Genomic DNA, 12,940 nt, shown 5'->3' on the forward strand with positions numbered 1-12,940 from the left:
AGGTTTCCGGAAATCCAGATGTGTACACTTTTCCCAATGACCCAGGCTGTTTCAACATAAGGGTTTCTTTGATTCCTTCAGTTTACATATGTGTTATTTTTCCTGTCAGAATCTTAGAATCTCAATGTGGAAAAGGAACTGAGTCTGGTTTGGTTTTTATTTGTTTTGTTTTGTTTTTCTGCCTTTCCTCCACACAAGGCACAACACAAAACAGAACAGAAATAGCCATTCAGTAAACACCAGCTGAATTAAATCTTGAAAAATTTATTCTCACACTTCGGAGTATTACACACAGGGAATTATTCTTCACATACTTCCGTAGCTAAGAAGTCATAATACTGTTAGTTACCTCTAGGGGAAGGGAATGTATTATGGGAGAATTTTCAAAGCCCAGTTCATTAAATAAATGTGAATTATTAAAGTATGTAGATTCATAAAACCAAACTAAGAATTAAAACAATACCAAGAGTTACTAGCAAAAATGCATAAAAACTCTCATCCACTGGAAGAAAACATAGGTACGATGGTTAAGTGCTTGGCTAGCTGAAAGATCTGTGGTTTGGATCCACCAGCCACCCTATGGCCAAAAGATGTGGCAGTCTGCCTCTATAAAGATTTACAGCCTAGGAAACCCTATGGGGCAGGTCTACCATGTCCTGTAAGGTCGCTATGAGTCGAAATTGACTCACAGCATACAACAACAACAATGGTATGTCCCTAAAAAATTACAAAAGGACCTGTCCCACCTACTATCATATACCAACGGACCTAATGGACTCCAACTCTGAGGAATAAAGAGCTGTCTGTGTAAAGAAAGTGGTGGGAAGAAGAGGTGAGGAGAGCCCAGAGTAGGCCAAGAGACTGGAGAAAGAAAAAGCTGATCAAGGAAACAGAATCTACCACCCTCAAGTACACGTCAGATAAGTGCATCTCTAACTATCTGACTTTAGTGAGTCACAGCAGAGTGAGACCTCTGAATGTGTATTTTGTACGTCTGTTCTCTGCCTTGCTTTGGTGGTTTTCCAGTTCTGGGTTTTGTTTTGTTTTGCCCTTGGTTACCTAGTAAAAAAAAAAAAAAGTCACTATTAAAAAATTCCAACTTTACCTCAGCTAAACTAGGAAGAAAAGGAGAATTGTCCTTCTCTAGACTTGGCCAATAGGAATGTCAAGAGTGTCTGGGCGAGCAGGGCATTCAGGCTACAGTTGTGGTGCCAGCTGGAGGGCCAGGAAAGAATCAGCATGGCTACAGCAGGGGAGGGGGGTTCTCTGAAGACAAGGGGCCTCAGAGCTGGCTTGGGCAGGACTGGAAAATCCCATCAAAGGGTCAGTTTGCCATCTGCATAAAACCTCTGCAAGACTTCCCCAGATGATTGAATTACAGAGGTCATTTTAGTCTGCCTGCAAACAGTTAGTTTCTTCTTTTTTAATAATGAATTAAGTTCTCTGTTGGCAGGTTGGGAACCCTGGTGGCATGGTGGTTAAGAGCTACAGCTGCTAACCAAAAGGCTGGCAGTTTGAATCCACCAGGCGCTCCTTGGGAACCCTCTGGGGCAGTTCTACTCTGTCCTATAGGGTCGCTTTGAGTCAGAATCAACTCGATGGTAACGGGTTTGAGTTTTTGGTTTGGTTGGCAGGTTTTTGGTTTTCTTTTTTTTTTTTCTCGTCTGAGAAAAGGAAGTTTTAAATAAAAGAACCTGTTAGAGAATATATTTACAATACCTACGAGTAACTGGCTCTTGTACTCAGCACCTATATAATAGTGCCCTAAAGCCCCATGAAAGTTGTGGCTTCAACCCATTTAAAATATGTTACTCAAAGACAGAGCCTTGTGAGTGGTACACTGACTACTAGGCAGCCATGTGCTTACAGGCATGAAGAAGTATGGCTTCCAGGGCTCTTCTTCTCCAAGGCCAGAACAATGCCCCGTCATCAAGAACCCAAGGCTGCCAGGATTCCATGTACCTCTTCCTCTCACTGCTGTGCCTATGGGAGGGTCAAGCCAGGTGAGTGCATGTCAGTGTCTGGGAATAACTGAAGGTATTGGGTGAGAGCAATAAAATCACAGGACCCTGAAAGCCTCTTTGTCTCCGCCCCTAAAATCATTACCTATGGTATCCACAGCATAGAAGAAGAGAACCACAGTATTTAAATCAGGGGAAAATCATCTCTCTCTCTCTTTCCCCTTGGAAGGAATCCTAAAAGAGGTTAGCAGTAACTAGAGAACATAGAGGAAGTTCTTTTAAAAATCACATAATGTAATTTTAAAGAAAATGAGCAGATAATCACTTAAAGAAATCACCGCCAGGATATCTTATGCATCCAAAGAATGAATTCAATATCAAAATCAATGAAACGATGAACAGAACAAGTGAGGGGCGATTTTAACTATGCTCCCTCTTAGAAACTCAAATGTGTTTGCTAGAAACACTTTTCTTGACCGTAATTCAGCCTATCATTTTAGCTGTATATTCACCAAAACTCTCCTTGGTATGAAGAGTTTTATAGAGTATATTTTTATAATATTAATCATAGTCTTTGAATTGTATTCAATTGAAGTGTCTTTTTTTGTCCCACTTCTAGTGATGATTTTGATTATAAATACAGAACAAAAACTAAAATCAAACTCATTGGCTGTTGAAGTTGATTCCAACTCGTAGCGACCCTACAGGATAGGCTAGGGCTGCCCTATAGGGTTTTCAAGGAGTGGCTGGTGGATTTGAACTGCTGACCTTTTGGCTAGCAGCTAAACTCAACCACTGTACCACTTCATAAACATGAGCCTTCAGCCCAAATGCAGAGGACATTCAGATGTCACGGACCCTGTCACCATAATGCCCGGGGAGTGTCCCCAGCACTCAGAAGCTGCAGAGAACACCTTTCAGCTCCCTGGGAAGAATAACAATCAGGAAGAACAGTGAAGGATAAGATTTCAGTGTTGACTGTTCTTGAAATGAAAAGCCAAGAAAAAAGTGTCTACACGCTATTTGATTACAGCTTTCTCCCTGACAGGGAAAAAAAAAATATATCTAAACCTATGTAAAGTAAACTTTAAACCAAATTTCTTAGAGCAAAATAGAAACAGTACCCTGGAAATAAATTTCTGACACTAAGAAAATTAAGTATCTCCTAAAAAAAAAAAAAAACTTCTCCTTTAAGAAAAAAAAAAATCAAGAAAGGTGAGACACATCTGTATTTCCATTCTGTAAGAATAAAAAAAAAGGAAAAAAAAAATAAAGTGTTATTTTCCCACAACCGCTACAGCATTAAAACAATAAAGACCCGAAAAAGCCAATGTGAGTCAATTCAGTAACTAAGTGTGCAAATGAACTAACCTGAATTCATTTTTGTTTTAGAGATTTCCATTTGAAAATTAAATGCAAATGGTGAATAGATTTCCCTTTTTTAAAACACACAAAAGAAAACATGCGATAGAAATCTTCCCTCTGTATATAAAAATAGTACACCTCTGCGCTTTGCATTTTTTTTTTTTAAGTTATTCTGAATGGGAAACATTAACACTTACTTGAAGTTACTGTATCTCTAAATTATAAACAGTATTTTTTGAGGAGACATTCTTGTGTTACAGTTTGTAGGGCGGTAATTAATTTCTCACTGATACATACCACCTTTTAGAATCTTACCAAACAGAAATTGCAGTACTAGAAGCAGCAAATAATAACAGCAAATAATAACACATTGTCTAACTTTCTGTTGAAGCCCTGGTGGCGCAGCGGTTAAGATCTCAGCTGCTAAGCTGGCAGTTCAAATCGACCAGCTGCTCCTTGGAATCCCTGGGGGGCAATTCTACTTTGTCTTATACGGTTGCTATGAGTTGGAATCGACTCAATGGCAACGGACATAACTCTATCACATTGGATAACCGTTGCTTGGACAACTATGATCTCAATCCCTTTGAAAACTGGTCCTATGATTTAAGTTTAGTTGAGTGAAGCAAGCTCCCTGTATCAAATGCGACCAGTACAATCTAAACAAAATAAGAACCCTCGTCACTTTAAAAGCCACCAGCTTCTCAGTGTAGCCTAATTTACAGCAGTGGTTAAAGAAGAAAAGTCCTCATTAATAAATGTTTTAATCATTTTCTCCAGGAAGGAAGCCACGTATTCAGAGAGCCAAGATGCTGGAATGGATGAGGGCTCTGAAGAGCTATGCATTTCCTTTCAACAGTCTCCAAAGTGCTTTTTTTTTTTTTTTTTATCACGACAACACTATTTACACCAACGTAGTTTTACTTTTTTTTTTTTTAGTTAGCATTAAGAGCTGTGTTTAAAAAGATGTCACAGAGAAGCTCTGCGTTTCAATTCAAAACACTACAGAAATCACTGGCAAAGTCTAAAATGTAAAACAGGTCTCGGAAGCACCCGGAGCCAGCTGCTACTGTCCACACTCAGGCTGTTCCAAAAGACCAGCAGATCTGCAGGGGCTGGTGCCGAAGGAGGAATGCCACCTCCCTAGGCAAGGGTCGGTCGGCAAACTCTCTCCGCAAAGGCCGGACAGTAAAGACGTCAGGCTCTGCCAGCCATACGGTCTCTCTCACAACTATTTTAGTACAACGTGGCACGAAAGCAGACACAGACAATACAAAAATGAACAAGTGTGACTGTGAGCCAATAAATGTTATTTATGGACCCTGAAGTTTGCATGTCATAATTTTCACATCACAATATGTTACTCTTCTTTTCATTTTTTTTTTTCCCCCAACCATTTAAAATGTAAAACCCATGCTAAGCTCACGGTCCATACAAACACAGAGGGCTGGTTTGGGCCTGCTGGATTTGGCCCACAGGCTGTAGTCATCACCTGGGCCTACTCCTTTCCCCACATTTACACAGTCCTACAAATTATGTGCCTGCCCTCGTATTAAACTATTACTTTTGCTTCTCTAGATCATTGCTGTCCAGGCTGTTTCTTTCTCGCAGGTTGTAAAAGTCCAACAGGGCAATGAAGAGGGGAAGAAAGACTCAGAGAACAGACAGGAGAAAGGGCGCAGGCTCTTGTTCTGTTACTTTCCAGCCATACGATCCTGTGAAAGTCAGGGAGCCATTCCAAGTCTCCACTTCACCATCTATAAAAATAGGATCGTAACACTCAGCCACGTAGATTTTAGTTAAGGATCGATATGCAGGTATTTCTGAAGCTGCAACCTTAACATGGAATAAAGTAGGCAGAAGGAGCCATGGCGGTCCAGTGGTTAAACATTCAGCTGCAGATGAAAGGTTGTAGGTTCAAATCCACCAGCCGATCGTGGGAGAAAAGACCTGACAATCTATTCCCACTAAGATTACGGCGTAGGAAACCCTATGGAACGGTGCTACTCTATTATATAGGGTCGCTGTGAATCAGAATTGACTCAGTGGCATACAACAACAAGGTAGATACAGCGGAACATATAATCTGTAGAAAAGAGTTGCCAACTGCAGTTCAGAATCTGATGTTTCATAGTTAAGTTGCTAGACTGTGGTCATTGGTACGTGGTTCCCCAAGTACAGAAAGGAAGTTCAGTAAATGTGGTTTAAAGTCCTGGCCAAAGGAGCTGCTCACAGTCTCGCTGACTGCATGCTACTTTTCACAATTCCCATGTGGGCCAGAAACTCAATCAACATAAACTGAGAATCTTATTTAAGACAAAAAAAAAAAAAAATAGGGACGGTACTGTGAGGAGCACAAAAATTATTAAGATCCAGCCCCTTACTTTAGAGAAATTACAATTTATTAAACACAAAACCTATAATACCTTGTATAAACTAACTGCATTAACCCCACTCATCTGTCAGTGTATCGTACTATGGTGGCTTGCATGTTGCTGTGACGTTGGAAGCTATGCCACCAGTATTTCACATAGCAGCAGAGTCACCCACAGTGGACAGGTTTCAGCGGAGCTTCCAGACTAAGATAGACTAGGAAGAAGGACCCCGCAGTCTACTTCTGAAAAAAATTAGCCAGTGAAAACCTCATGAATAGCAGCAGAACACTGTCTGATACCATGCCGGAAGACGAGCCCCACAGGTTGGAAGGCACTCAAAAAGGCAACGATTGTGAGGATGGTGCAGGACCGAGCAGTGTTTCATTCTGTTGTACAAAGGATCACTATGAGTTGGAACCACCTCGATGGCACCTAACATAACACATAACAGTCTCATTATGAAAATACAGAGCAAAACAAAAGATATTCAGTGGAGGAATTTTCTAGGACCTAGATTTAAACAATGAACACAATTTCAAGAACAAAAAGCATACACAGGATTTTTAGAGTATATGTAGTTTCTGAGTGGTAGAAATTATTAATGTGTTCTGCTGCTAACTGGAAAGCTGAAGATTCAAGTCCACCCAGAGGTGCCTCGGAAAAGAGGCCTGGTGGTCTACTGCCAAAAAATCAACCCCTGGAAACCTTATGGAGAAAGTTCTACTCTGACACATATAGGGTCACCATAAGCTGGAATTAACTCAACGGCAACGGGTGGTTACAGCGGTCTACGTGTATGTATCTAGGATTGCAGGCTCTGTGGATCCTCAATTCCACTTGTTTTTTTTAGTTGCTGTTAAGTTAGAAACTCATGGCAACCCCACGTACAATAGAATGAAACTCTACCCAGTCCTGCGCCATCCCCGTGATCAGCTGTGGGTATGACCACGGCAATTCATAGGGTTTTCACTGGCTGATTTTTGGAGGTTGTTGGACCTTTCTTCCTAGTCCATCTTAGTCTGGATGCTGCTGAAACCTGTTCAGCATCCTAGCAACACGCTACGGTGTCTGTGAACGAGGTGCAATGGTCAAGAATAGAACCCAGATCTCCTGCATGGAAGCTGAGAATTCTACCGCTGAACCACCACTCAATTTCACTGTTGTTGTTGTTGGGTGCCATCGAGTCAATCCCGTCTCTTTCTTAGAGTTCCTATTCTCACATTCAGAATGATCAGAGTTTACTTTTAAAAGGTTTAGCCAGTGTGATGGGTATGTTAAAAAAAAAAAAAAAGTCTCTCATTTTTAATTAATGTTTTACTTCCTGTCCTCATATTCTGCATAGTTGTTCTGTATGTTCATTTTTATATTATAAAATAAAAGGCATAGTCTGATTAAGGAGGTCATTCTGTGTGGCTAGAGGCCAGGACACAGCAAGAGTGCACAGGACAAGCTCTCTCTCTTCCTTCCCAAGGCTTCTCATGCTTGACCCCTCTCCACCCCATAAATTGCAGGTTTGCATCAATAGATAGGGACAACCCTTTCCTTTCCTCCTTGAACGTGCCAGAGGAAATTAAAGAGTTCACAAATGAACGTGGTTGAAAAATACCAGTCTTGACAGAAACATCTGAAACCATTTCCTCCATTTTTGCCCAAAACTTGGTTTCTGCCCAGTTTAGATCATGGAATAGACAAGGGATCTTAGAAAACATACATGAATTTTGATTCAGGTCTGCAGACCTGTTTGCAAATACCAAGCAGGAATACACTGGCACCCTCCTTTTCTCATCTAGAAGACAGAAAATTCAGGAAAAATAAATCAGGGTAAGAACCTGATTCACTGCCACTCATTGGGAGGATACTGCCAGGGGAAGCCCCCATGAGGGTATAATTTTCAGGTACTAGGAGAAAATGATTGTTTTTAACTGAAAGTCTGTTTAGACTCTTTCCACACTAAGAATAAAGTGACAACCAAAAAGGAATGAACACAGCACACCGCAGAACTCTCAGTAAAGATAACAAAAAGTGTTCTCAATTCTGGTCAACACACAGCACCAAATCTAGGCGAGATTGTATTCCAAAAATTGATCCAAACAACACATTCCCTACCACAGTGGAAAGTGGAAAATCACTACTAGTATCTGCTTTCAAAAAAAATTTGCTACCATCACTCCAATAACACTATATAACACACTGCCCCAAATTCACATAGATTTGGCTAATCCAATGTTCCCAACCCTGGGCACTTTTGTTCCCTCAGGGGACACTTAGCCATTTCTGAAGTAATTTTTGTTTTGTTTTGGTTTTGGTCACATCTGGCGGTACAGTGAACTAATGGCATCTTAATGGGTAGAGGCCAAGGACGTTGCTAAATGTCCTACAATGCACAGGACAGCCTTCCACAACAAAGAATTCTCTGTCTAAAAATATCAATAGGGCCAAGAAATCCTGGTCTAGTCTATTTCTATGTGGCTAGCTGGGACACAGTAATGAATATGGGGGCCACAGATAATAAGCACTCTTCTTATACTCAAAAAACCCATTCCTGTCAAGTCAATTCCAACTCATAGCGATTCTATAGGACAGAGTTGAATTGCCCCATGGGATTTCCAAGAAGCAGCTGGTGGACTAGAACTGCTGACCTTTTGGTTTGCAGCGAAGCTCTTAACCACTGTGCCACGAGGGGTCCACTCTTCTTATAGACCTCCTATTATACTAGACAACTTAAGAGTCCAAAGTAGAGCTTGATGTTTACATAGGTAAATACAAGTTTTCATGTAGTGATTTTCAGTTGTAATATTTTGGTGAGAAAATAGGCCACAGTCCATAACTCTGGCCACCTTATATTAGCTTGTCACATAATCTACAAGAACACTGACCTCTATAGAAAACCAAAAAAACCTCTTTGCCGTCAGGTCGATTTCTACTCATGGCGACCCTACAAGACAGAGCAGAACTGCTCCACAGAGTTTTCAAGGAGCACCTGGCAGATCTGAACTGCCAACTCTTTGGTTAGCAGCTGTAGCACTTAGCCACTATACCACCAGAAGCTCACCATTAAACTGGGTACTGCAGGCTCCACCTATTACAAATTAATACTTCCCTGCATTTAGGAGATAACTGAATTTCCTATGGCCACCCACCAAAAACTGCCCACCCTCAGATTTCAACAGTGGGTTCTAAGTGGTATTTTCTGAAGAAAACATACCTGAAATTCCCTTTCTCTGATGTTATAATCCATTACAACTTTACTGTCTGGCTCCACGAAATTTAAAAGCCAGGGTGGGAAAGGAAGCCGACTTTAACTATAAACTTAAAGGCAGCCACACAGAGATGCTTTCTATAAAATGTAAGGAATGTTGGTGATGAAGTGGAATGAAATATATAAACGCTGAATTGGTCCCTCTAAAAGTAACAAAGACCTGCATAAAGGTTATTTTATTTCCCAATAAAAGTTTCCTTGGGTGTTTCCAACAGAGACTGACATTTTTCTGGGGGAAGTTCCCCTCACCCCAACTTTGCTGAAGGTATTTGCTTGTCTATTTCCTAAGTTTTACACAACTGAAATATTTTTAAATTATGAAAATATTCTATTTACATTTACGGCAACCACCAAGGGCTCAGAAACCTGTTTTAAAACCATCACATAAACCTGACAAAAGGCAAAGCATTGGGTAACTCAGAGAAATCCATTTGAAGGCAGAAGTTTCTCAAGCTAACAAAGCAAGCGCTGTTTGGGAAAATGTGGAAAGATATGTAGTCTAGCCCATTGAAGTTTTCTTAAAGACAAAATGATTACTAAACAGATTAGCTGGACTCTACACCAAATATCAATTTTTAAATGTAATGCTGAAATCGATTTCTATCTTCATGCTTAAGTTCAAACAGAAAAGCCCCCCAAGTGATCCTAATTTAAGAAAAAAAAAAATACAATCCAGCTGAAGGACATTCAAACGCAAGATCTAATTTCAGAAAGTTGAGCAGAGAATAAAAGTGGGAAACTCATGCATTTTTCATGTGCAGCAAATGGCATCAAAGTGTTTTGACACACACTAATCTGGCTAAATGCAAGGAAAAAAACCTGTTTTACATGAACTTTACTAGACTATCCGCTGCAGTTCCAGCTTCTGAAAACAAGAAACGGGACCAGGCTGAGGAAAAAGTGGCTGATGGGGGGAGAAGCTGTGTGTGCACAACTTCCCCTCCAAATCCCCAAGGAGGAAAGCTGCCACCTGGAGGTACTGGATAGCTGAGCAGCTTGATTGAAAACAACCAAGGTTTTGAGCGCTGTTTTTGGCAAGAGGTAAGTGTCAGAAGCTGCTTCCTGGGGCGCTGGAAGGAATGTGTCACCATCAATCAGCAAGTACACTGAGTCCCGTGTTTGGGTCAGAGAAGGAGTAGTGCCTCGTCCAACATAGATACATCATGCCCGCTCCAGGAAAGGAAGAGAAAGGAGAGTTGGCAGGAAAGGTGTTGGTGCCCAGGGACCTGCGATATCAAATCAAAAGGAAACCCCAACTCGTGCTGAAGGGAAAACGGGGCGCGCTCAGCTGACTGCGAGTTACAAGAACGAACGAGGGCGGGTGCTCGCGCACCTCCCCGGGGACCCGCACGACCGGAGCACAGTCCCGGGGAGGCACAGCCCCCGCCGACTCACCTGGTCGACCCCGGGCGTGGGGCGGCACGAGGAAGAACAGCCCACCCGGCCGGGCCTGGCGGGATGGGGGCGGGCGCCGGGAGTACTGACCTGTGGGGATGCTAGAGGGCTTCTCCGAGCCAGCACCCAGGCAGGGAGTCCAGGGGCGGAGGACGAGCGCCAGCAGCAGCAGCGGGAGCCTCCCCGCGCACCGCCCCATCTTCGGCCCCCGAGGGCCCGCGCGTCTTGGGCACCCCAGGTCCTGCAGCGGCGCACTTCTCGCGAGAGCGCGGGGACCCCCTTGTTCCCCGGGGCAGACGATTGCGGGCCAGCGGGCGGGCTGCGCGTGGCGCGAACCGGCGGCCAGCAGCCAGAACGCACGGCGGAGGCGCAGGGGAGCTGGCGCCCGGGCGCCGCGGGACACTTATAGGCTCCCGGCGGGGGAGGCGACGGGGCGGGCCGCACCCCGGCTATTGGCCGCCCGCTGACCCGCCGCGCCTCTGCGGTCCCCTGCGCTCGCCCTCGTCAGCCCCACGTCTGGGGCTGTTTGCTCCGCGGGAACCCTATTTAAGGAGCTGTCTGCGGCTACGTGGGGAGGCGCACGCAGGGCTTCTGGCTGGACGGGGAGCGTCCTTGGGCTTGGGAGCGGGGCTGGGAGTGGGGAGGAGGAGCTGGCGGCGGGCGGTGCTGCCCTCTCCCTTCCCCTCTGCTTCCGCAGCACCGGAAACTTTCCTGCAGCCTCAAAGGGTGAGAACGTACTCTTCGCTGGACTTGGGTACCCCACTCCAACCAGAAGGGGCAAAAGTCCGCACCAGCCTTGGTCGAATGGGCCCTCAGTCATGGAAATGGGTCGCCCCACCATTTATTCAGGGGCAGTTTTCATCACCCTGTGAGAGGAAGGCCGTATATTATTTTACTTTGTAAACTGGAAGGTTTTATTCAGTGAACATTTCTTCCTCCTTTGCTTGTGCCAGCGAGCGGTAGACTCTCTCCGGTAATGAGTCTTGTAAATCCTGCAGAGTCGGAGCCCAGCTTGTGTAACCTGAGGCTGTGCCTTACAAGCTTTTTCTCCGGTCCACATGGAAAACTCCTCCCAGGGATGTCCCAGCGATCTCTTGGCTCCTCAGCGCGTCTTCCTCAGCTTCCAGTTTGGACTCAAGTCTGAGCGTATTCCGCTTTCCCCTATTCTCATCATATTTTAGCTAGACCAGAGTTCAATCTCTTGCAATGATCGGGGGCAAAAAATGGGACAAATTTGCTTCATTCCATGACATAAGCTATCTTATGAGAGAAAGCCAATCAGAGTGGCATTCTAGAAACTTCTGCCTCCGTTTATCTTCCTAAAACGGGAAAGGAAAAAAAAAAAAAACAGAGTTGAGCCAACATCCCATCCAACTCTAAGCAGAAAAATGGTGAAAAAGAGATACTCCGTTATGGATTTTTTTTAATTTTGCATGATATCAAGAGAACATGAGTACTAAATGGAAGTACAAAAAACAGGTGGAAAAACCTGCCAAGAAATATTGCCTTGAGTGTGACATTTTAGAAAAAATTATTTCCTGCACTCAGAATTAAGCCAGTCATTTACTGTTTTCAAGGTTTGGTCTCAGGTTTTTTTTTTTAAGAGAAGGAAAATTGGAGGAAGTTCAGAGAAGAGTAACAAATAATTAAAGAAATGGAAAGTATGACCCATGAGAAGAATGAAATAAGGTTTATTTAGTCTGAAGAAGAAGAACTAAGGGATGGATTCCTTAATGGCATCCTTCAGTGTGGCCAGGAGAGATCGGTAAAACCAGGTGGAAAGCAAACCATCAGCCCTCAGAGTCTGGCTGGTCTTTTGGCCAAATCTTGGTCTCCAGAAGTTCAAACCTGTCCACTGTTCCGGAATTCTGCCAAACTCCTTGAACTTGATTCCTGCTTCCCTATACCCCCCGTATCTTCAAGAGCCAAGAATTTTCATGGTTAGAACTTGGCTTTTTGCCCACTCCTGCTCCCAGGTAGACTTACGGCATCTCCTCATCGCAAGCGAGTATGTTTAAACCATGAAGTCCACCAGGTTAATATGGTGTTCCTCTTTCTGTGTTGAGTCCCAAAGTGAGGAAAGTAAGGCTTGTAGAGAGTAAGTGCTTCTTTAGGATTTTCAAAATAGCCAGACTCTTCTACCGCAGTCTGAAAGAACCCTAATGTGAAACCAAACCCTTCCTGCCATCTTATATCTCCAGCTGTCTGGAAAGTAGTTTTCTGCTGGGACTTTTCCACAGGCACAAACTCAACATTGTGTTTAACTCATCAAGTCCAGATTCCAGTCACAGCTTCATCATTTCTCTTAATGATACTGCTGCCCTCTAACTCATAGCCTCAGACATTTTGTACTTCTCTCTCTTCCCACCCCCACCCTCAGAGCTAGACACTAAATCCCGTCATTTTTTCCTTTGCATTTTCTCTCCGTATTTGTTTCCTTTTGCACTGCCATTCCACTGATGCACTCCTGAATATACCCTAACTAATGTGTTTTTTAACCCCTTCCTGACTGACTGCCCTCCCTGTAGACTCTCCCTGCCCCCAAATACAATACCAGTACATGCCATAGCTAGATTCATCATACT

General features: G+C 43.5%; 1 protein-coding gene across 2 annotated transcripts in view; it reads right to left on the reverse strand.

Moving 5' to 3' along the window:
• The window catches only part of PLOD2 (procollagen-lysine,2-oxoglutarate 5-dioxygenase 2), a 95,522-nt gene extending 84,817 nt beyond the window's left edge, over positions 1–10,705 (reverse strand). Inside the window, exon 1 of one of the 2 annotated variants that reach the window (XM_003416168.4) lies at positions 10,446–10,705. In XM_003416168.4, coding sequence (XP_003416216.1) covers positions 10,446–10,554 — 109 coding nt within the window. In that variant the 5' untranslated portion in view covers positions 10,555–10,705. The remainder of the gene's footprint in view (positions 1–10,445) is intronic. The other variant, XM_003416167.4, reaches the window with a different exon arrangement.
• Between the last annotated feature and the right edge of the window lie 2,235 nt (positions 10,706–12,940).

Source organism: Loxodonta africana, chromosome 23 (assembly GCF_030014295.1).
Source record: "Loxodonta africana isolate mLoxAfr1 chromosome 23, mLoxAfr1.hap2, whole genome shotgun sequence".
NCBI lineage: Eukaryota > Metazoa > Chordata > Mammalia > Proboscidea > Elephantidae > Loxodonta > Loxodonta africana.